This window comes from Ixodes scapularis, unplaced genomic scaffold (assembly GCF_016920785.2).
Source record: "Ixodes scapularis isolate PalLabHiFi unplaced genomic scaffold, ASM1692078v2 PGA_scaffold0__279_contigs__length_252992795, whole genome shotgun sequence".
Lineage (NCBI taxonomy): Eukaryota > Metazoa > Arthropoda > Arachnida > Ixodida > Ixodidae > Ixodes > Ixodes scapularis.
Genome location: NW_024609835.1, coordinates 240,390,300 through 240,412,943, shown reverse-complemented (window position 1 = coordinate 240,412,943; position 22,644 = coordinate 240,390,300). Strand labels below are relative to the sequence as shown.

Below are 22,644 nucleotides of genomic sequence, written 5' to 3'. Positions count from 1 at the left end.
GCTGACGCGACAGAATGTTGAGGGATCGCAATCCCCACAAAAGTCATCATAAAGAAGCAGCTAACTTGTTGCGAAAAGTCAGCATTGCAAAGAATCTTGCCACGTGCATGCTGGTACATTGCAACAAGTTTTTTCTCAAAGCCTGTTCTTAAAGCATTGTGAAAACAAGTGGAAGCGATTGGCTGGCAGATCGATGTGAATCTTTTTGTTGGGCATGTGTCACCAATTTCTTAATCCGTCCCCAACTGTTCTAGTCCGTGTGCAGGCAAAACACTCTTTCGACAGCTGCTTTGGCAGCCATGCACAGAAGGTTGCACGACGAGGAAGCTTGCCTGAGGCAGGGGGTATGCGAGAGTCGCCAGTTGTAGGCAGGCTACCTAAGCCATCGTGTTTTCGGTTCCCCGTTTTCTAACGGTAGTGACTGCACCAATGCGTGAGCTTTCTGTGCCCGCCCGGGTTATCTTGTTGGTGTCGCCGCCTGCTGAGGACAGGGCAGCAGTGAGGGTGTCAAGCGGCGTGGGCCACTGAGTAAGCTACAGCATAGGTTCTCCAACTGGCTTCCTAGGAACCCAGGGGTTCCCCGATTACCCTCGTGGGTTTCCCCAAATCTTGAATTTTTTTCGACCATTCCTGCTCCTAAATAAAAGGTTTTTATGGGTTAAGCCCTGTTCTGGCAGATCTAAGCCACCCATTCATGTGTAAGTATAAGCCAAACACTCCCTATCACGTGCGTCGTTTTTTACAAGGTTGGTAGGCTTCTCCATTGTTTTATTGCATCGGTGCAGAGTCCGGAAGGGATTCCCTGACTACCACTAAAGGCGGATAGGAGTTGCTTCAGATAAAGACGTTTGAGAACCCCCGGCTTACAGTATTGATGCTCCATTCTCCCACTGTGTTGTGGACGCCGCCGTTTTGTTGCCTAGTGCAAAGCAGGTGCTAATAGCGATAATTACGATTACAAAATGCGACTTCCCCAGATAAAGAAACTGTGTCAGGAATTTCGGGCTCTGCAGCAGACTGTTTTAACGCTTCCGGAGGATGGAGTTCCCTGCAATTTCAGACGGAGCTTCAATAACCGGCAACAGTGATTTCAAGCACCGAGACGGATGATGTGTCGTCACTCTGAGGCATAGCTTATTTTTAGGCTGTAGTGTGGGCGCAGTAGGACTGACCAAGCATTCCCTGCCCCACACTGCAGGCCCAGGAGGCGTGTGGCCGGCGTCAGCAGGAGATCGACAGCGCCCTGGAGATGATCCGGGAGCTAGACCGGGAGCTGGAGGACCTGCGCAAGGCGGCCCTCACGTCCCAGCTCAGGCCCCTGCCCGGGGACAACGTGAGTGCCTGCCCCCTTCCTCCCCTCTCTCCCCCTCCCGTTTGCAAGCTCAACGCACGATGGCTTCGCATGGAAGGCATGCAGCGAGGATAAAGGGCTGCTTTGCTGCCTACAGGATTCACTGGGGATTCCTGAGAGTCACTCTGCCTACTGCCGTCAGCAATGAATGTAACGGGGGCCTTGTGGAGTTGCCCTTAAAATACTAGTAACGGGTTTGACTTAAAAAATTGAGAAAACTTTCCATTTACTGTATTCTTGCAACTCCTGGTATATATGGTAACCCATAAATATGATTTGTGCAAACGCCCACACCCTAGTTTGAGCAAGATTGCCTCGTGATTTCAGAAAGGGTCTCTTTCGGCGTTTATTGGTAGTGGCCAGAATGTTAAAAGCATAGCATGCCCAAGCATCTAGCTCTTGAACGGAATCAGCTTGGCGAGAGTCGTGATGCGGTTGCGTGCGTGCGTGTGCAGAGCGACCTGTGTGCCCTGAAGCTGGGTGCCACCTCCAAGGTCGTGGGTTCCTCCATGGCCCAGCTGCTCACCGCTGCCTCCCAGGTGGGTCCTGTGACACTGTGACACCGTCAGGCCGAAGAGTCGTCGTCCAATTTATATGCCGTGTTGGCAACCTCCGTTGGTATTCTGACGCGGGATCTTTAGCCAATGTCTATCCACATGGCCACCTGGCTACTGGTAGATTTCGTCACCGGTACACCATTCCACACGCATGTTTGTGAGGTCCGAAGAAAGAGATGGCATCCGGGTCAGAGTTGTGCTGAAACTATCCTGGTCTACGAGCCGTTTCTATCCTAATCGTAATCATCCACTGGGTGTCTGACGTCAAGGTCAGGAAGCAGGCTTTCTGCTTGTGAAGCAAAATTATAGTATTGTGTAACTCTATGTGGGATACAGAGATCTTCGAGTTAAAGAAATATTTTATGACACTCGGGACTGAAGGTGGCATTTGGCTGTTGATCCCACCGAGCTACAGGGGAGATCTACAGTGTATAACAGGGACTACGAATGCCTGGAGATGAAGAGTACCCTCGCCAGTGAGGGAGGTCACTTTACAAAAAAGAGTACAAACGAGTTTGCGTTAATTGCTCATAATTAAAAAAAAAAACCTTGAGCCTCGGGCAAAATAGGGACAGCACAAACACAAAGTCTCAAGAGATTGTGTTTGTCAAGGTACGGAGGAGCGTGTTCGTTGTATGATTCGCACATTTAGGGAGAGAACACAAACAGATGGGCAGAGATGACTGCCGAGTTGCAACAACCAGATGGTAGTCATGTGTGCCTGTCCATTTTTACTCCCTTCCTGAGTGTGTAAATCTGTGTTTGTGCTGTTGTTTTTCCCGAGACTTTGTGTTCTGTCCTTCTTTTGCCTCAGCCTTGGGAAGGGAGGGGATTAATTTGGAAGTCCCTGTCTCATCGGTAGCTTTTGAATAGAATAACCTTTTAGACCTCATTACTCCAACCGCCAGTGCCGCACTTGTGCAGAACTTCCGCATGCAGCACAAAACAGCGCGGTCCCCTTTCTCCGCCGACAGGGCAACGAGAGCTACACAGGCACAGCGGCCCGTGACACGGCGTCTGCGCTGAAGCAGTTGACGGGGGCGGTGCGCGGGGTGGCGGCGACGTCCAGCGACAGTGCCCTGCAGACGCGGCTGGTGGACCACGCCCGGGAGGTGCTGGACCGGTCTTGCCAGCTGCTGGAGGAGGCGCGCCAGGCGGTACTGCGCCCGGACGACCCGGACAAGCAGCAGCGGCTGGCTCATGTGGCCAAGTCGGTGTCGGCTGCTCTCAACTCCTGCGTCAACTGCCTGCCGGGTCAGAAGGACGTTGACGACACCATCCGCTCCATCACCGACAGCTCGCAGGCGAGTGCCCTCTTGTCCCTGTGATCAACTTTGTGTTTCTTTGTTGAATGGGCCTGTATCTCTTGACCGGAAAGAAACTATAGCGTTCCCAAAAAACGTGATCACAGAAGGGGTGCTTTAGCGTGCGCTATACTCTGTTCACCCCTAAGTTGACAGAGCGGTGGAATCTACGCACTTGTTGTACCAGTATTGCATATGCATCTTGTTTTCACCACGTGATCACATTCCCGCCTATGGCCACACGCAGAGAGCATGACCAGGTGATGGAAGGGACGTGTTTGATTGGTCCAGCGAGCACATAGCTCCCACTATACTGCCAGTGTAGGGGTGAACCATGTATAGTGTCTGCAAAATGATACCATGAAAGAGGTGCTGTAGTGTGTGCTAGTGTCTGCAAAATGTTGACTGCAGAAGAGGTGCTGTAGCCTGCACTAGCTTTCGTAAAACGCGACCTCAGAAGGGTTGCTAAAGCTCAAAGCAATAGCATCCGCGAAATATGACGCTTTATGAACGGGATATACAAAAATTGCTTAAAATATTTATTTTTAAGATATTAATGTTTACCAAGATTAAATGGAAAAACAGAGCTGAAATAAAAAAAAATCGTAAGGTGAACTTCTAGGTTATAAGCTTTGTTGCCTGTGAGCAACACCAGGCAAAAGTCCGGAGCTGGCTCCCTTGCATAACCTGTACGGATCAATATGGAATGTCAGTAATATTTGTGCATACAATTTATCTGTATTTTTTGCCCGAAAATCTGGGGAAACGCTGTTCCTGTTCGCCGTGTATTTCTGCACAAAACTTCTTTTAAGGGGAAAGCCTTATATGTCCCATTACGCGAAAAAATGGCGCCATTGGCGTTGTGCCCAAAAGATGGTTATAAAAGTATGTCATCAAGCACCCGCCACTCAAGGTCAAAGCGGACACGCCTCAAAAATAAAAGAAAGAAAAGCACAGCAATGCACATGCTTCGTCACGGAAGCCGTGAGGCCAGCCGGGGTGCCACACCTGCATAGTGGGGGAGCGTGATGTCACCGCCGAAGCGCCGTGTAAAAAAAGAAAACGTGGCACGCTGCTTGTAGGAATGCCTTTGCATTCCTACATGTAAGCAGTCTTAAGTGTCTTCAACGTGTTTTTCTTTCTTGTCAACTTTTTGCGTATCTTTTCACTAGATGGCACTGTAGTTTTGTTCTTCAAGATTGCTGCCAGACTACTAGACAAAACATATGAGAAAACAAACTATTAAACGAGCAAAAATTATGTGGTTTTATGCCTGGAGGCAATGCTTGTCAACGAAGGGTTAATGCTGGCAGAAAGCAGCATGCTGATGTTGCATCATGCATGTCTTTCACCCTCTGTCCACAAACCCAAAACGAGTGTCTAAAAGTACTGAAAATTCTTTAAGGTATACGAAAGGACAGAGGAACTTCTGCCTGTGGCATCCTGTCAAAATGCTGTAATAATTTCCGTTAAATTTCTTCTGTTTTTGTTCTTTTATTTTATAAACTTATGTCAGCGTTGGCGAGCTTGGTGACGCACAGCCCGAACGCAACCTAAAGATATTTTATTTTGCTCGCCAGGGGTGCTGCTCAAAACTTCAAAGCTTTGGACCTATTATGCACAAAGTGTGCAACTGGGAAAGTGAAGCAGAAACCTGTACGTGGCTCCCCTCTTTCCCGTGACTAGCGGCGGCTATCAACTGCATCTTCTGTTTTAAATCTGGTATTCCCGGTATTCCCGGTATTTTCCCGCAGTGCATACTGCAGTGAGAGGGGACTTGAGCATTTATTTTATTTATTAGTACTGCAGACACTTCAGAGTCTAAACAGGAGTGGACGTAGTAAAGAGACACCAAAGAAAACATTAGGAACAGCAATACAATGAGGCACAAAAACTAAGGCATTTGTTCGTGATAGTGGAGTAGTAATCCTACATGAACGTAGCCTTTAATATGTCCGATACGTAGGGTCGTGCGAATATTCAAATTTTCGAATAGTAGTTTCGAATAATATGCTATTTGATATTCGCTTCAAGATGAACTGCGGTATTAATATTTTTCAGTGTTGATCATGGCAAGCTAGCCCCGTTAAGCGCGCTTCTTACCAAGCGCAGGCGCACTGTGGAGAAGCAACACCCTCAGAGCTCTGTTCCGCTGGTGCTGCTTCTCCACATTGCACCTGTGCTTGGTAAGAAGCGCTCTCAACAGGACAAACCCGCCGCAATCTTAGGAAAATACTAATACAGTCAAACCCCGTTATAACATACCTGGATTTTGACCAGGATTTTGGTTTGTTGTAAGAGGAGTATGTTGTATGCAGATATGAAGTTGAGTCAATAATATGTAGAGAAAAACCAACCAAACTTCGCAAATCGGTATGTTATATCCAAATATCTGTTGTAGTCAGGTCTGTTACAATGAACTTAGACTGTATAACAGTCGCGTGCTTAGGAAAAAAGCACACTTTCAAAGCGGAATGGTGAAGGCATGCACTTGAAGTATTTACAATGAAACGAAAACTGTAAATGTTGACATCAGTAAGGTTTTCGAAATTAAACTGTGACTATTATGCGAGAGTAAATGTTAGGCAGAGATGCCCCGTCAACCTGCGTTAGTCATTTGTGATTGTCTACTTTGTTTTTGAAATTGGAGATTGAAGGAAGGATATTTGCATTTAACAAGGAGAGTTTTAAATATCCTCGAGTAGATATAGGTGGGCATCTCTATCCGGAGCGCAAGTTTGTCTGCTTTTTGCACAGGAGTTGCGATGATGTCAGAATGCCGAGCTCTTATTGGCTGTTTGAAAAAATAGTAACTGGACCTCAAGGCATCTAGCATTGAGGTCTACCCACTATTCTTTCAATCAAAGCCAAGCAGAGCTCAGCGTCATTCTGACATCACCACAACCCCTGCGCAAGAAGTGGACAACTTGCTCTTTGCATAGGCTCGCTTTATGTCAAATGCATCATGTACTTGGCATCCCAATGTGGGCATTGAACTTTCTGAGGTTTACCGTCCATAAAAGAGTTCAATTAAACTTACCTTAGCTTACAAATGGGCAAGTGGAAGCTTGGGAAGAACCTTCATGAGTTCTGCTGGCTTTTCGTTAACCATGGTGCAGTAGTGAAAGGCTGGAAGAAACTATTCAATATTCCATTTGAAGATATTCTCCCAAAGGCACTATTTGCTTAGAATTCGCTTCAAGCTCAAAATCCACTATTTGCATATGCTTACGGCAACACCGCAAAATAATTGCCATGCAGGAATTTGTAGAAAAAAAAGTTTTTCCCATTGAAAATGTATAAAATGGGCTTTGTGAAAAATATGGTAAACTAGTAGATTTCTCTCGTTAGTGACAGCCTCAGTGAAGGTACGAAGGGCGAGTCCCAAGAGCCCTATTATTGCGCTGCACCCAATGGGGCTGCAGCATTAGACAATAAGAGCACTGAAGAATGAATCGCAAAGCAAGAACTCACCTTGTGTTTTTTAGGCTGTTATACTGGCTACAGGGGTAAGGTCCTTCGTAACAAAATTCAATCCTAATGTCAAAAAACTTTTACGGATGTTTGAACGAATTGGGCAAGTCAATTCCAATAAAGCTTCTGCGAGACGCGGCTGGACGGAAAATATGGGGCCTCGGTCTCTGTTTCGAGCGCACGAAGGATGCTCAGTTTTCTTTTATAAACAGTAAGAACTTTAATACAGGGCAGGTAGTACAAACACCTGTTTTCAGCATTTTTGCCGGTTTAGCGGACAAAGAGGGTTGGCGGAAAACACGTGGAACCTCTACCTAAAGTTGTTGTAGAATGGAAAGACGAGACAGTTGGCACATCGCAGAAAAAACTAAAAGCACTAGGAAACAAGGAGTAGATTGAAGAGAAGCAGTTCACTGTTTGCCTTCTTTCTAGTCCTGGTTTCCTGGCATTTCTAGTCTTCCTCCAAAGTTCTTGCTTTCGGTTGTAGCAGTTTCTGTTCCATAAGTACAAATGATTCTCAGTTTTCTGCTACATAAACAATGGGAACTTTAAATACAGGTAGAAACATGCCCAGCCTCAGCATATTGACTGGTTTAGCGGACAATGAGGGTTATCGGGTAGGACTTGTACCCAAAGTTGTTGTAGGATGGAAAGATGATACAGTTGATGCATCATAGAAAAGCTAAAAGCACTAGGAAACAAGAACTAGAGTGAAGACAAGCAGTGCACTTTGCGTCTTCTTTTTTAGTCCTTGTTCCCTGGCACATATAGAAACATCTACCCACAGCTGTTCCTTTCGGTTGTGGCAGCCTCTAAGTCGGCCATCTTTTCCTTTGTATGCAGGCCCTGAACGCCCGGGAGTTCCCGTCGAGCGGGCGCCCATACGGGGAGCTGCAGGCGGGGCTGACAGAGGCAGCGGCGGGGCTGCAAGAGGCGACGGGCCACGTGGTGCAGTCGTCGAGGGGCAACGCGGCCCAGCTGGCCTCGTCGGTGCGCCGCTTCGGGGGCGCCTTCGGCACCCTGCTGGGCTGCGGCCTGGAGATGGCGGGCCAGGCGCGGGACGCCGAGGCCCGGGCCCAGATGGTGGTCAGCCTGAAGAATGTGTCCATGGTGTCCAGCAAGCTGCTGGTGGCCGCCAAGTCGGTGGCCGCGGATCCCGGGGCCCCCAACGCCAAGAACCAGCTGGCGGCGGCCGCTCGGGCCGTTACCGAGAGCATCAACCACCTGGTGGACGTGTGCACCTCGGCCGCCCCGGGCCAGAAGGAGTGCGACGGTGCCGTCAGGGCTATACAGGTGGGACTGGTGCCCCTTTATAAAATTCACGCTTTGTATTCCTTACAAGTATTGGCAACCACTGTTGCACGAACGCGTGTGACACGTGCCGCAAACAAGTGCCGTGCCGCCATTTGCTTCAAGGGTGGCTCATTTCAGGGCTACGCCGCCATTTGCTTCGAAGCGCCGCGTGATCGCACGAGCCTCGGCACACTTGACTCTACTCTTAAGACAAACACCTACACATCGAGGGGCTTTAGCTGGAAGAAGAGAGAGGTGTTTGACAGAACGAGGCCAGAGAGGGGGCTTGAATTCCGCTCGGGCTTGAAGCATCTCCCAGCGGGGGAGTGTCAGGTTAAGGCGCTGCACGAGGCACGCAACCGTGCGGCCTTCGAAACGTGTGCGTGAATAAGGACGGTTCCTCAAGCTCCTGTCATGCTGCGCCATCTTACGGCGTTTGTCGTTAATGAAGTTGATCCTTCGATGCACTTGCTCTGTAGTGAGGTGGCGCTGTTCAGATGCCTCTCTCTTCTTTCACCATGGGTGGGACTGCCCTGCGTGTACTAAAATATTGAGGTGGGCTAGTTGGCATGAAATAAAAATTAAATAGCGCAAAGGTTAGACAAAGGACAAGGGACAGAACAGGGCTTGTCCTGTCTACATGTTCTGTCCCTTGTCCTTTGTTTAACCTTTGAGCTATTTAATTTTATGCCCTGCGTGATCAGGAAATTGTGTTTCAAAATTTTGCAACCCTTCAGTATTGGGGACAGTACTTGAAAAAAGTTTTCGTCTATTTTTTGCTTTTTTTTTATGCACGACAGAGGGGACAAAACAATCCAAGGGAAGCCAAGACAAAAAAAAAAACACTACCCCAAGGAGAAAAAAAAAAATTCTGCAAAAAAAGACGATGTTTTGAAAAATGCTTTTTTGTGCAGAAGTAGAAATACTTATTTGTACAGAAGGGGTGTAAGGTGTTCACTATTGCACCTACTTTTTTCAGAAGTTGTTTTGCTTCTGAGATCATAGTGTGATTGTAACTTAATCCATGCTTATTCCCAAACCTCCTGTGCACGCGTGTCGCAGATGATGCGTCCCCTGCTGGACCAGCCCAACGAGCCGGTGAACGACCTCACCTACTTCGACTGCCTTGACACGGTGATGGAGAAGTCGCAGGTGGGTCTCGACAGCTGCACCCTGCCCAAAACTGGGGCGAGGTCATCCTCTGGTTTTGTGCACTGGAGTTTTCGTGGAAGGGCAAGAAATTCGGCAGCAGGGGCCTCTAAGGGAAAGATTGAGATTAGCGATCCAGACGATTGGGCATAGAGGTTGCTTTAGGCAGAAATGTCATTACTCATTTGTGTCGCAGCATCAAAATGTACAGCAGCTTGAACTTCCGTTGACTAGCATGTGGGCCGCGGGCGGATTGTGTTGCGTCCAAAAACAACCGCCTTTGCTGCGACAATTCGTGACGAGGCAAAGTCCTGACGTCATCAGCTCGATAGTAAGCAGAAAACGACGGAGATGCGGTGCGAGGTACGGTGCTCTCTATTTCAGAGCCTCGGGGACGCCATGACGGGCATTGCCAACCACGCCAAGAGGAGCGAGCACGAGCAGTTCGGGGAGAGCGTCAAGGAGGTGTCATCCGCCATCTGCGGCCTGGTCGAGTCTTCGGCACAGGTGGGTTGGATGGATGAGTGGATGGATGCATACATGTGGCTGGACCCTCTGGGTTGGGCAGAAAGAAGCTTTTATCACCCAGCAATTGTTTTTAATATTAACAGTTAACCTCTACCTAATATACAATATTCTCAAACTGTGGTCCGCATGCCTCCAGAAGTCCGTGTTGAAATTCGTAGGGGTCAGTACTGATTTTGGGATTGCTCAACCGGGAACAAGCATGTAACTGGAGAGGTTTGAAATTGTCAAACTGAATATCCTTGCTGCTCTAGTAGAGAAGAGAAGACCTAGAGTGAACAAGCCTTGGAGTGACTGTGTGCTTTGGGGACAGGCGGCGTACCTGGTGGGAGCATCAGATGCCTCAAGTGTGGCGGGTAAGCCCGGCCTGGTGGACCTGGCCCACTTTGCCCGGGCCAGCCAGGCCATCCAGATGGCCTGCCAGCAGCTCTCCAACCCCACCAGCAGCCAGCCACAGGTGAGTTTTGAAAGGGTCTGAAAGGAGGCATATCAACGAGGTTTTACCGTCTTTGTTTAGTTGCCCTTGACGCTAGCTAGGAAGTATGGTAACACAAAGCTTTCAACAAGAGGGAATGGCTGCCGGATTTTTTAAGTGTTTCGATTGCACGAATTAAAGAACCGTTTTTCCCCACTGTCGAACGGCCATCGGTACATAGTTGGGACAAAATGGGTACAACTTCAAAACTGCCTTGTCAAACATACATAGCTGGTTTAAAGAAGGAATAGACACCAATTTGCGGCAGTGAGACGATTCATTTGCTTTAGAAGTTGTTGCTGGGAGCCAATTGGAACAATGAATCTCAAATGCTCGAGCTGGCAAGTAGCCTTCAGGTTGGATGGAGATGAAAGTTGCAGAGTTGGTTATCACTGCGTTCGACTGTGCCGTTTCGGCCACAGGTTGTGTCCCATGCGCGTAGTCACCCACACAGATGCCAAGTAGTCGTAAACCATCCGAGGTTTTCCCCGTGCCTCCGTTGAGTGACGGGACCGTGCATGGTGCCAGTAGAGGAGACGAGGGGGTCTCTTGTCCAGATCCTGTCTGCGGCCACGGTGATAGCCAAGCACACGTCGTCGCTCTGCAACGCCTGCCGGGTGGCCTCCTCCAAGACCATGAACCCGGTGGCCAAGCGCCACTTTGTGCAGTCGGCCAAGGACGTGGCCAGCGCTACTGCCAGCCTCGTCAAGGAGATCAAGGTGGGGACCCTCTGCCAGCGATGTCCGCTTGATCTTGTGCGCTCGCCACTGCGAGGTAGCGCTCGCCTGGCAACCGGGTACCCTGTTTGCTCAACTGCTCTCCGCACCTCTTTTCCACTAGGCCAGCTCATGTAATTTCTGTAACAGGTGTAGTCCACCGCGATGAGCTACATATTAACCCTATCCACACAAGGCCACCGAGGATGACTGTTCGCAGTTGGAATTAGTGCAGATAGCATTTCTTTGAGGCTCATCATTCACTAGACTCTGCATTAGCGTTTCTGCGTGACAATGAGTTGGTTCCTAATGTGCTGCAGTCATGCACTGCTGCACGAGCAGGTTGCTTCGTCTTGGTCGCTTATCATTTGCACGCATGTAGACGAGACGCCAAACGAGACCACACACTTGCGCAAGGAGTTTTGATAACTGGGCTAGCCTCAACAATGCCAGACTTTTATTGTGTTTCCATGGCAACCTTACTTTTAGAGCAAAGTTTGTTCATCCAGCAAAAAAGCTGTTTATTGTGTTCTATTTAGCCGCGTAGAGCGTGCTTCTTACCAAGCAGCGGTGCACTGTGGAGAAGCACACTCAATGGGGTCGCAAGAACAAAAAAATAGGGGTGTGCGAATACTCGAATATACGAATTTGAATTGAATAGAAAGTCCCCGAATAATTCAATTCTCGAATCGAATTCCTACTATTCGGTCACTCGAATATTGAATATATTCGGCCAAATACGTGCGGTCGGAGCGGAGCTGACAGAGAAGCTGTTTTTTCTCCCGATGTAAGCGCCAAGATGTTAGACAGCCCATGCGAGAAACACCTCTTGGTGTTTCTCGCATGGTCTGTCTCTTGGTGTTTCTCGCATTCCACAAAAATGTAATGCACAGGTTAGAAAAAAGAAAAGTAACGAATGCCACAAACGTTATAGCACGCAGATTTACTCACGATCCTGACGCAATCTACCCTTGAATCACAACCGAAACATCCCGTTTGCGCCGCTTCCATAGAGGAATTGTTGGGAAGCCTGAATTCCGCGCCATGCCTAATGCTTTTCACAAGTAAAGCCCCTCGTTTCAAATTGAAGCGTTGATGTAAAATACACTTTCCGCACTCACAGAAATCGGCGACTGCACGTTAACGTTAAACCACGTTAACGACGTCGTTGAAACCACGTCGATGAAACCAGCCGAGTTATCACTGGCGTTTTTTTGGAACCGCAAGCCGCAAATTCCGATTCGGAACGAAACGTAACGGAAAAATAGTGTGCCTAGATTTGAGAGGGTTTCCAACCGTTCGGTAGCCGCGTTTGAGTGACGAATTGCAAGGAGGTGACGAAAAGACGAAAGTGATGAAAGCGTCGATCGGGCAGGCATCGAGGCTCTTACGTTTGCTCGCGCTCGCTTTCTTCCTAAGCGACAACACAACACATGCGCACTTACGACCAATCTGCGCTGGAGCCATCTCCGTGGTTTCAGTGTTTCAGTTTCGCTTGCTCCCTCTTTTAAATCTAGGCTCTCTAAAGCAGGATAGACAGACGGAAAAATGGATCAATAGCGACAGTTGGACGGTGACTTGCACCACCTAACCGCGTTTTGTTTTCTTACTTCGGATTATATTATTTAAGCCTGCTTACTCAGATTTAACACCTATCTGTTTATTTATGTGCAATTAAATCCCGGGTGCCTTTTTTTTTTCCCCTTAAAATGAAGACCAAATATCGCAAAATGCCCCTTTTGTGAAATATACAAATATTTTTAAAAAAGTCGCGGTGTTAAATTGTGCTTTTAACGAGAAAAAAAAGGCATGCGTGGCTGCAACTTTGGTTTTTTTGTGACGTTTAGAGTAGATAGATTATGTTTGCGCCATAAAATTGGATTTTTAATGCCCAATGTCCAACAGCAACTGCTTTTTTTTTCGCCTGATCATTTTTACAATTTAGTTTTTGTTCCGCACAAGATGCATATTCTGCACCAGGGACATACTCTGCACATATAATAGTCTCATTTGCAGCACACTTTGAAAAATTCCTACAAATAAAATCACTATTTCATATTCGATTCGATATTCGGTTTTTTCTTGATTTGATTCGGTATTCGATTCGAAAACTACTATTTGGTATTTGCACGCCCCTACAAAAAAAAATATGAATTACACGAAAACTGTTTGAATGAAGCGGCTTATAAGCACATTTAAAACATGGTGGGACAACCAAAATTTTAAGATTTGTTTGAATTAATCAGAAGTATAAATATACGAGTTTGAATTATGACGAGCCTGCTTTAATCAGATGAAATTTCAGGGTGAACCAGCACTCCATTTATTTGTCGATCTTCCCGACCAAATCTAAAATCAATGTACTAGAGCAAGTAATGGACGCTCGCAAACTCCCGGGCATTGGCTCCATATTCTTGCCATTTTCAAGACCAATTAAGGGAAGCTTTGGGTCTGGTCAAGACACGTCATCCGCACAGGCCACGCGGGAGAAGCTACTTGAATGCCACCTCGGGAGGCTACTGAGAGGCTGGCAAGGTGGACGAGTTTAAACCACCTTGCACATGGGCCCAGTGTCTGTAGCACACATGGGGCTACATTGCATACTACCCAAGGCCCTGGGAATCCAAAGCAGGTTTGATGATGTGTAATCGAACACCAAGTGAAGTCAATATTGTCCTTGGCCTGACCTTGGTATCCGAGAAAAGGAAAGGGAGGTAAAATAAAATGAAATTCGAATGATCTGATTCTATTGTAATTCTTATCGCTGTCTAGGCATTGTGAACCAAGATTATAGGTGCACAACAGAGGCCTCAGAGTTCCCTAAACTAATCTTCCATCCTTTGCTGGGGCATGTTAGACAACCCGTGCTGGTTGGCTTAAGACAGTGCCCCAAAATATGATTTACCTTAGACACTTCATTGAATGCTGTAAAGGTGCGATAGTGCCTGATGGGGTTTTCTGTCAAAATTTAGCGAGATAATTCTCCTCAAAATGTAGTGAGGAAATTGTGGTGTCACATGACTCTCTGATGCCAGGTGGCATTTATGACACTGATGGCATGAAACACCTTGATGCCAGGCGGCATTGTGACACCACATGCCCAAGTGAAAATTTTTGCAAGTGGTACCACTCGCAAGTAGTTTATTGAACAGGTACCACTAGGAAGTGGTACCACTTGCGAGTGGTACCATTGTCATATAGATGCACAAAAATAAAGCCAGATGTTAGTCTTTCTTACTTTTATTTTGCAGTTGAGACTGCTTGTAGAGCAGAAGTACTTGAGCTGATGAAGATTAAAAATCCTCAACCCAGGCGCCTCAGAGCTTTTCGGGAGTCCTGGATCTTTTCTGACAGGACTGTCGACATTTTAGTGATGACTTGCTGAATAGGCACCTTGTTTTAGTGTCTCCAATGTTGCACTGTTTCTGCAAAGACCACAGAAAAATACTAATTTAATAACAGCTCATGTGGATACAGTCATATGATTGAACAGATTGAACTCATTAACATATGACAAGGCCAACTTTGAAGGGATTCAGTTCCTTGCGGACCACTATATTTTGTGTTTGTTTGTCCTTCAGTGCCACCTTGCCCCCCTAAGTCGTTCGGGCAAGTCCCACGCGACCCCAAATCGCTGGCACCATGTTTTTGGCTACTATGGTTGGTTCGGTCTGCTTCATTATTTTTTCTGCTTGATAGGAGCCGATGGTGGTGCCCCAATGTGTCGCAACGGCCGGAACTGCGAAGTCCCGTAGGGTAGTCTAATAATTCGACAATGGTTCTTCGGGTTGTTGATAACGATGGCGGAACCGATGACGCTCCAGGTCCATATTGCACGACTTTTCATAGTGCGCGCTGAGGGTGTCGGCGGTCTCCAATTGGTAGACGTCTCTCGTGGGAGTTCTAGAAGCGGCTGCCACTGACGTCGTTGCTGGCGACGGCACAGCAACACTGCGGGATGAAGGCAATGCATCGAAGACCGGTTGATTCTCCACTCCCAGGCATTGTCGCAGCAGGTATCGACGACATTCCGAGGGCAGTGTGTGAGCACCAGATGCCCCCATGAAACATTCGAAGAGCGAAATTCATCGCTCCCAGGGAATTTCCAACTTTCCTGGTTCACACAAAACGTCTTGAGGAAGTTTGATGCTGAATCCGCCGTCCATCCCTCCGTCAAAAGAATGTGGAGTCCTCGGTGGACCAGGCGGGTTGGGAAGAAACGTCCAGTCACCCGTGCTGCTCTCATGAAACTCTTTATTCAAGAATGGTGATGATGATGAAGAAGAAGCAAGTGAATAAACACGCAGGAAAGAAGACGAAGTTGTCCGAATATATGAAAACATAACAATGAAGACACAACACTCCCCACGGGTACATGCAATACACATGGCAAATGACGGCTTAACAAACGCTGGGCGTGACCTGTTATCTTCCTGGTTTGTGATTGGTTCTCCGGCGGTCGTGTCGGATAATGTCTCATTCTCACTGGCTGTGAAGGGATGACGAGGCGCTCATGACTCGCCATGCCCTGCATGCGTTTCTTGAGCTCGAGCTCAAGAAACGCCTTGTGGCAAATTTTTTCAATTCAAAGAAAAGACCTCCAGGAAGTGCATTACTGTTTGCGGGAAAAGATTACAAAAATTTTTAATGGCTTAGTGAATCTCGTACGAGAGATTTCTCCTTGCGTGTTTTGAGATTATTGTACTTATGCAAAAATTAGCATATCAATATGCATATACCTCTATCACACTGTGAACATGTGTGAAATCTTGTCAAAATATTTGAATTTGGCTTTTTGTAGCAAAAACGCATTTAAGACACCTGAAACTTTTCTTCAGATTGAGCAACAGCTTTCACTTATTTTATTAGTGATATGTGTGATTTTGGAAACTGGTGTCATTTGCAACCAAGCGGTACCACTTAAAGCTCATGTGGCACTATTTGCAACCCAAGTGGCACCACTTGAAGCCCAAGTGGTACCACTTAGTTTGCAAGTGGTACCACTTGAAAGCAAGAGGTACCACTTGAAATACCCCTTCACATTTTCACCTGGGTAGCACTGATGTCACGTGACCCCATGATGTCTGGTGGCATTGTGACACCACATGACACTGATGGCACGGAACACCACAATGCCAGGTGGCATTGTGACACCACATGACACTGATGGCACAGAACACCATGATGCCAGGTGGCATTGTGAAACCATATGACACTGATGTCATCTGGTGCCATGACACTGACATCGCATGATGTCACACGACACTGTGGCATCATGTGTCATGATGCCACGTGACACCATGACAACACATGGCACTATGATGTCACATGACACTGACGTCACGTGACACTGTGACGTAACATTAACATCATGCAGTGAGGCCCACGTGGGCGAGAAAGGTCTGGAGGTCCCAGCATTGCTTTAAACGCAGTGTTCCTGGCCTCTCGTTGCAGGTACTGGACCAGGAGCCGAACGAGGTGAACCGGCAGAGGTGTGGGGACGCGACGCGCCCCCTGGTGGAGGCCGTGGACAGCCTGACCACCTTCGCCAGCTCACCAGAGTTTGCGGGCATGCCGGCCAGGATCAGCCACAAGGTGGGGTGCTCAGGGCCGGCGGCGGCCCGACGGAGCCAGACGCGTGTTCCTAAAGCCCCCCCTGAATGCTTGGAAGGAGCGTAATTCCTCCGCTCTGCTCGCTCCTTTCCGCTTTTTCACCAGTCTAGTCCTCTTTAATCAATGGCTGCGCCACCTCGTTTGGCAAGACGGCGAAGACCAGGTTTTTCTTCTGGTGGCATGGGACGGGCAGCTCTTTGAAGCTCGAGCAAAAGGAACCCAGATCCCCTTTCCTTTTTCAAGCTTTCGGTAGACGCAATGGCCGAGGTTGCCTTTAGTTTTTGCTTTTCCTGCTTTGTGGAGGAATATTGGTAGGAGGACTCTGGAAAAAGTTTCATTAACGGAACTATTTTGAAATTCTCTTCGGCGTGTCTATAACCGCTGCCAAGGACAGAAATGTATTGTTCGCAGCTCTGAGAAAGCTGAGTTCGGTGCAATAGACCACAAAAACTATTGTTGTACAAGGTTCTCAACAAGACTATTTCAGATGAGCTAAATAATTCCTAATGCATTTAATGTATAGTATTCAGATTGGTTTCACTGGAAAGTATTTAGAGTGCATAAAATTCCTTAACCAGTTTCTTGGTTAAGGAAAAGCTTATTTGAATACGCTCATATTTGATTTGTTGTTAGAATGTTTTTCATATGTGCTCATGCCTGTTCTCCTTGTGTTCTTCTGGCTTTCATGCTTTGCGCTGCATAACGAGACTGTTCTCTATCTTCATTTGCACACAAAAGAATAAACGCATAGGACAGAGCACAGAATTCATCTTTCATTCTCTCATCATTGCTAGTTGAAAGATGTCCCGTTCTGTGCTTTGTGCATAGATGAACGTTACCAACATGCTCAGTTTTTAATGACTTTTTCTTCACCCTGGCGCTCAGGCCCGGGCAGCTCAGGAGCCCATCACGTCTGCGGGGCGCACCATCATCGACGGGTCGTGCAGCCTGATCCTGTCGGCCAAGTCCCTGGCCCTGAACCCCAAGGACCCCCCGGCTTGGCAGAGCCTGGCCAGCCACAGCAAGGAAGTATCAGATGGCATCAAGAGGCTCGTCTCCTCCATCCGGTGGGCGCCCCTCCGACTTTCCGGTTGTCTTACAAAGTGGCTCTCTGTTTAGTGCAGCTGAGGGTCGGGTCGAGGCACACGTGTGAAGAACCTTGCCGGTGTTTTCTTGTAAACGACGCCGTCCGCGGCTGTGATACGTCATCTTCTTGCTTCACGATTATTGGCCAGTCCACGGGGGCGTCGGTTGCCTCGATTGTAGCTGGAACCGTGCTGCGGTTCCGTGCCCGGTCACAATTGGAGGCCCATCTTCGTGGAGTAACCCTTTTCGCCCTTGCATGCATGCTGAAAATTGTCTTAGATACAGCCAAACCCTCTTCTGATGAAACTGGGATTCAATACATATTGAATATAACGAACTATCTTTGGCTTCATGCTCCCAGTTCCACTTTCAAGGTGTTTTAAGCCCCCTTTTAAAGAGGGAAGTCGAAGTGGGGCAATAAGTATGCAATAAAATATTTGAAAAATTTCCAGGGCACAGTATTTTTATTTTTGCAACTTGCGGCATACCACGTTAGCAAGGTTCTCGAGCCTCTTTTATGACTGACACTCAAGATGGAAGAGATTTCTGCAACTTCCAAACTCACGTTCTCTTTCAACGGCTAGTGTCGACCCCGTTGGTCGGTGACAAATGCTTCGACTGCGACCCAGACGCGTCCAGATGTCCCACCACACGCATCCCTCGCATTCGGTTTCGCGCGGGTCGCGGCTAAACGCCCCTCTCTCCTCCTCGTGCAGGGACAAGGCCCCCGGGCAGAAGGAGTGTGAGGAGGCGATAGAGCGTCTCAACGCCTGCATCCGCGAGCTGGACCAGGCCTCCCTGAACATCCTCAGCCAGAGCACCATGCCCCACGCCGACAGTAGCCTCAAGGCAAGTGGGCCTGTTGTCACTTCCGCTTATTACGTCATCGTTAGTCTATCCCAGACTCATTCCAAGCAGCAGACGCTGCGAAGCTCAATGAGGGCGCGCAATGAAGTGTCGGACGCGTGCGTCTCGGTGTCGCTGCTTTTCAGCATCGCACGCCGACGGCTTGCATTGGTGGGAACGGGTTAATGCCGCACAATTGTGGACTTGAGAGAACTATAGTCGAGCTTCGTGGGACTGGGCTCGAAAGGGTCGTGGGCTTTTGGAATCCCCCTCTTGCATGCACTCCGTTCCTCCGACGTGCGCGTGCACATCGAAGAAAGAGATGGCAATGCGAATGCAATGGCAGCGTCCTAATGCACTTCCCAGGCATCCCTGCACCGTGTGGCATCTGCCGCGAGGCTGAGTAGATGGTTGTCTCTTTTCCAGGCCTACCAAGAGCAGATGGAGAACAGTGCCTCGGAGATCCTGGAGAAGATTGAGCCCCTGCGCTGCGCCGCCAAGGGCGAGGCCGAGAAGCTGGGACACGCGGTGGGTGTCCCCGTTCTCACATGACTGCCTCGAGTTGTCCGACCTTCGAACACAAAAGTGCTAGGGAGGCGCTCTCATGGAATGTACTTACCACGGGAAAACGAGGCTGCCCGGTAGCTTGCCGGACTTAGCCCATTCTCGTACCAGTGTTCTCATGGGTGCACGGGAAAACCATTACCTGGAGTATGCAGTCACTCCACCGTGCTACTTGAAAGAAATCCACTCGCGCAGTTGTCGCATGACAGATAACCTAGATCTGCTGCATAGCAACTAGTGTGAACAGTATTTAATTTCCTCTACCAGTGACAAGCTCGGGATGGAGGTAGAGGAAGACATATAGTACAAGAACACGGTACGTGTAACTAAGCACCGGTCATGGTACTGGAAACCATGCGAGTTGCGAGGCACTTGCACTATTGTGGGTAAAGTAAAGCCAACACGTGAAACCGGCGCAGCCGGATTTTGTAGCCTATGCGTCCAGCATCAAAAGCCTGAGATCGCTTCATTCACCCTTTTGAGCGAAAAGGACGCCCCCCAAAGCAACGGATTGTCTAAGGAGGTGCGGCCCATCCTGCCGACGGCGCGTAGCAGCTAATCCCGGCGGGGTCCCGTTGCAGGTGACCCAGATGGTGGGCTACTTGGGCCCCCTTGTGCAGAGTGCAGTGGCGGGTGCCACGCGCACCGTCAACTCTAAACAGCAGATGGCGCTCCTGGACCAAACCAAAACCGTTGCAGAGTGCTGCCTACAGCTCGTCTACGCGGCCAAGGGTGCGGCAGGGAACCCCAAGGTGAGCACCTTGGGGCCGGGTCTTCCCCGGGGAGGGGGCACTTATTGGCGGCGGGTGCTACCATCGCCAACGAATGCCACCGGCTCTCGTTGTCGAGGCGTAGATTCTGCCAAATGTACTCAATGATGATCATGCATAGAGTCCGTTCGCTGCAGGTTTTATATTTTGCATAATTCGAGGGTCCAAGGGCACTTGCTGCTTTGAGCCAGGTCGAAAAATTGGCCCGGATTGAGCTGGATTGTGGAACTGGTCCCGAAGGGGTTCAGCTGCAAGTGTGAGTGAATCCAGGTGGACCCAGCTGGGACCAGTTCTATAATCCAGCTCTAGCCGGACCAATTTCATTTACCTGGTTTGAAGAAGCCTGGTCCCTCTTCTGTTTTCTTTTTTTTCTTCTCTGCTGTGTTTTTTTTCACAGTCACGTTGTGTGGCTGGCAGAGCTCACGGCGCAGGTTTTTGGCAACTGGCCAACTACGCCTATTCCCTTCGATTTTAACACTCTTCACTCACTTTTGCAATGACAAAATTGGAGTTAGCTTCAGTAAAAGTATGATTCTGCAGTTAAAAAGCCTTTACACAGATTTTTTTTTAAGGTGGCTGCATCCAGATTGTCACTTAAGTTTTAAATTCGAAAACTGCTTCAGTTTCCTTTCAATGAAGCACTCAAGCTGTCCGGCCTGGCAGACCTGAGCCGGTATTAGCAGCAGCAGCACAAAAAGACAAAGACAAAAAGGAAAAAATGCACAAAAGGACAAACGGGGGTGCTGACTTACAACACATATCTTTCTTCTTTCACTTTTTCTCAAGATACAATACCATGGTACAAAGTAAAAAAAAGCGAAAGACACCCTTGAAATCTACGCACTTCACATTGACCCTTTTGCCAAGCAGTCTAATTTTTTTCCCAGATAGAGATGCGGAAGGCACGTTGGCAAATCTGACATTGAGCCACGCTTTCTTTTCAGCCTCAATATTTCTCAAGGGGTGGGGACCCACTAATACGAGAGATTATTGAGGCTGAAAGTACCAAGCGGCTTGACGATAGATGCGTCAGCTCCCCTTCCGTGTCTCTGTCTGGCAAAGAATTAGAGTACTTGGTAAAAGGGTCGTAAAGTGCATGCATGTAAACAGTGTTTCTCATTTTACTTTTTATGATGTTGCTTCTTACAAGGAAGAAAAAGAAATGTATGAGTTGCAAGTTAGCACCCTTCTTTGTTCCTCTGTGTGTCTCTTCTCTTTTTTTCCTCATATTTTTGCACTGTTGCTGCTGATATGAATCACTAACTTGCTCAAGCTTCCATCTTAATTGAGTCGGTAGTATTGTGCATGGGTGCACTGGAATAGCTGTGCGGTAGAAGAGTTCCACGGGAACAGTCCTACTGGAAAGTTTTCTGTTGGTTCAAGTACGCTGGAACTTTGCAACGGAACGGTTGTGCAGTAGAGCAGTTGCACTGGAAGGTTGATGTAATAGAACAGTCGTACTGGAACAGTTTTGCGGCTCAGACATGCTGGAATGTTCCAACGGAGCAGTTGTGCAGTAGATTAGTCGCACTGGAACATTTGTGTACTGGAACAGTTGCACTGGAACAGTTTTGTGGGCTTAGGCACGCATGAAACATTGCAATGGGATAGTTGTGCAGTAGAGCAGTTGCATTGGAACAGTTGTACACTGGTACAGTCGCACTGGAACGGTTGGGCGGCCCGAGCGGTTGGCTGAGGGCTGGTGCCATGCAGGCGGTGCACGTTCATGCCGACGTGGACGACGCGGCGGAAGGGGCGCGGGACGCGCTGCAGGAGCTGCTGCGCACCCTGGAGGCACTGGCCACGGAGGCCGGCGTGGTGACGGGCCTGGTCGAGTCGGTCAGCAAGGCCATGTACCGGCTGGAGGAGCGCACGGTTGTCACCCTCCTCGGCAGCAGCCCACAGCCACAGGTGGGTGGCGCCAAAGCGGTCCTGGTACCTTGTGAGCGTCGCCTTCTTTTGAAATCTTTATGTGGGAACTCTCCGCAGACCTAGCTTGCTCGTGTGGGTCTCACCGTAGCAAGGCCAGGGGAAAGTGCCAGTGACGGAGTGCAGGTGTTGGTTTGTTGCCATGGTGCTGCGAGGAGAGGGGTTTAATGTAACAATGCGCTAATACTCCCCTCTTTCCCCTCACTCGCCATCCGCTGCGTAGCAGGGTACAAGCTGCGTATTAGTGGAATGATCCAGTGTTGAGGCATTTTGCAGCTGTATGTGCGGCGGCATTTCAGAGAAAATGATGCGAGGCCCCGAAAAAAGAGTTGCATAGATGAAGTAGAAGGGAATTGTCCTTCGTACATTCACGATTCCTTCACCACCTGTCGCATTGCATACCACACTGACAGTTAGTGCTCTTCGTTAGAAAACTATCAAGTGTTATTCCATCTTCATTGTATTTTGTTTTGTTTCTATGAAATTTGATATGGCAACGTTGACATTATCACCTCGTCACTTTTTCGTGTCCCTCAGTTAGATTAGGTTAGGTCATGTCAGGTCAGGTTAGGTCAGGTCATATTTGGTCGTGGTATAGACAAAGGTGCTGCATTGTGTTTCAGGAGCTGTCATATGTGGACTACCAGACGCGCATGGTGCGCTCTGCCAAGGAGGTGGCCCGGGTGGCCCAGGACATGGTGGCCCACGCGAGCCACGACCCCAGCCGGCTCACGCCCCTGGCCGCAGACCTGTCCCACCATTACGCCGCCCTCGCCGCCGACGCCAGGGGGGCCATGGCCGCCACCGCCAGCTCAGACGTGAGTGCCGACTTCCCACCCCAGCTCAATTCTGTCACAGAGAGGAGGTGTCGTGCCTCGAGAGCCCGCCAGATTCTAGCATTGTTTCGTCCGTGTCATCGCATGTTAAATTCCTCCGGAGTACCGTACGGCCACGAACGATGTACCACGAAGCTGCAATGAATTGAAGCAGCT

General features: G+C 48.7%; 1 protein-coding gene across 6 annotated transcripts in view; it reads left to right on the top strand.

Moving 5' to 3' along the window:
• Positions 1-22,644, top strand: part of LOC8043368 (talin-2) — a 292,667-nt gene that overhangs the window by 248,540 nt on the left and 21,483 nt on the right. For all 6 annotated transcript variants that reach the window (XM_040206599.3, XM_029972690.3, XM_029972691.4 and 3 more), the window contains exons 29-43: positions 1,199-1,333; positions 1,807-1,890; positions 2,883-3,212; positions 7,530-7,979; positions 9,042-9,131; positions 9,513-9,635; positions 9,967-10,110; positions 10,686-10,847; positions 16,299-16,439; positions 17,343-17,524; positions 18,260-18,392; positions 18,816-18,917; positions 19,535-19,705; positions 21,437-21,634; positions 22,276-22,470. In XM_040206599.3, the coding sequence (XP_040062533.1) occupies positions 1,199-1,333; positions 1,807-1,890; positions 2,883-3,212; positions 7,530-7,979; positions 9,042-9,131; positions 9,513-9,635; positions 9,967-10,110; positions 10,686-10,847; positions 16,299-16,439; positions 17,343-17,524; positions 18,260-18,392; positions 18,816-18,917; positions 19,535-19,705; positions 21,437-21,634; positions 22,276-22,470 (2,640 nt within the window). The remainder of the gene's footprint in view (positions 1-1,198; positions 1,334-1,806; positions 1,891-2,882; positions 3,213-7,529; positions 7,980-9,041; positions 9,132-9,512; positions 9,636-9,966; positions 10,111-10,685; positions 10,848-16,298; positions 16,440-17,342; positions 17,525-18,259; positions 18,393-18,815; positions 18,918-19,534; positions 19,706-21,436; positions 21,635-22,275; positions 22,471-22,644) is intronic.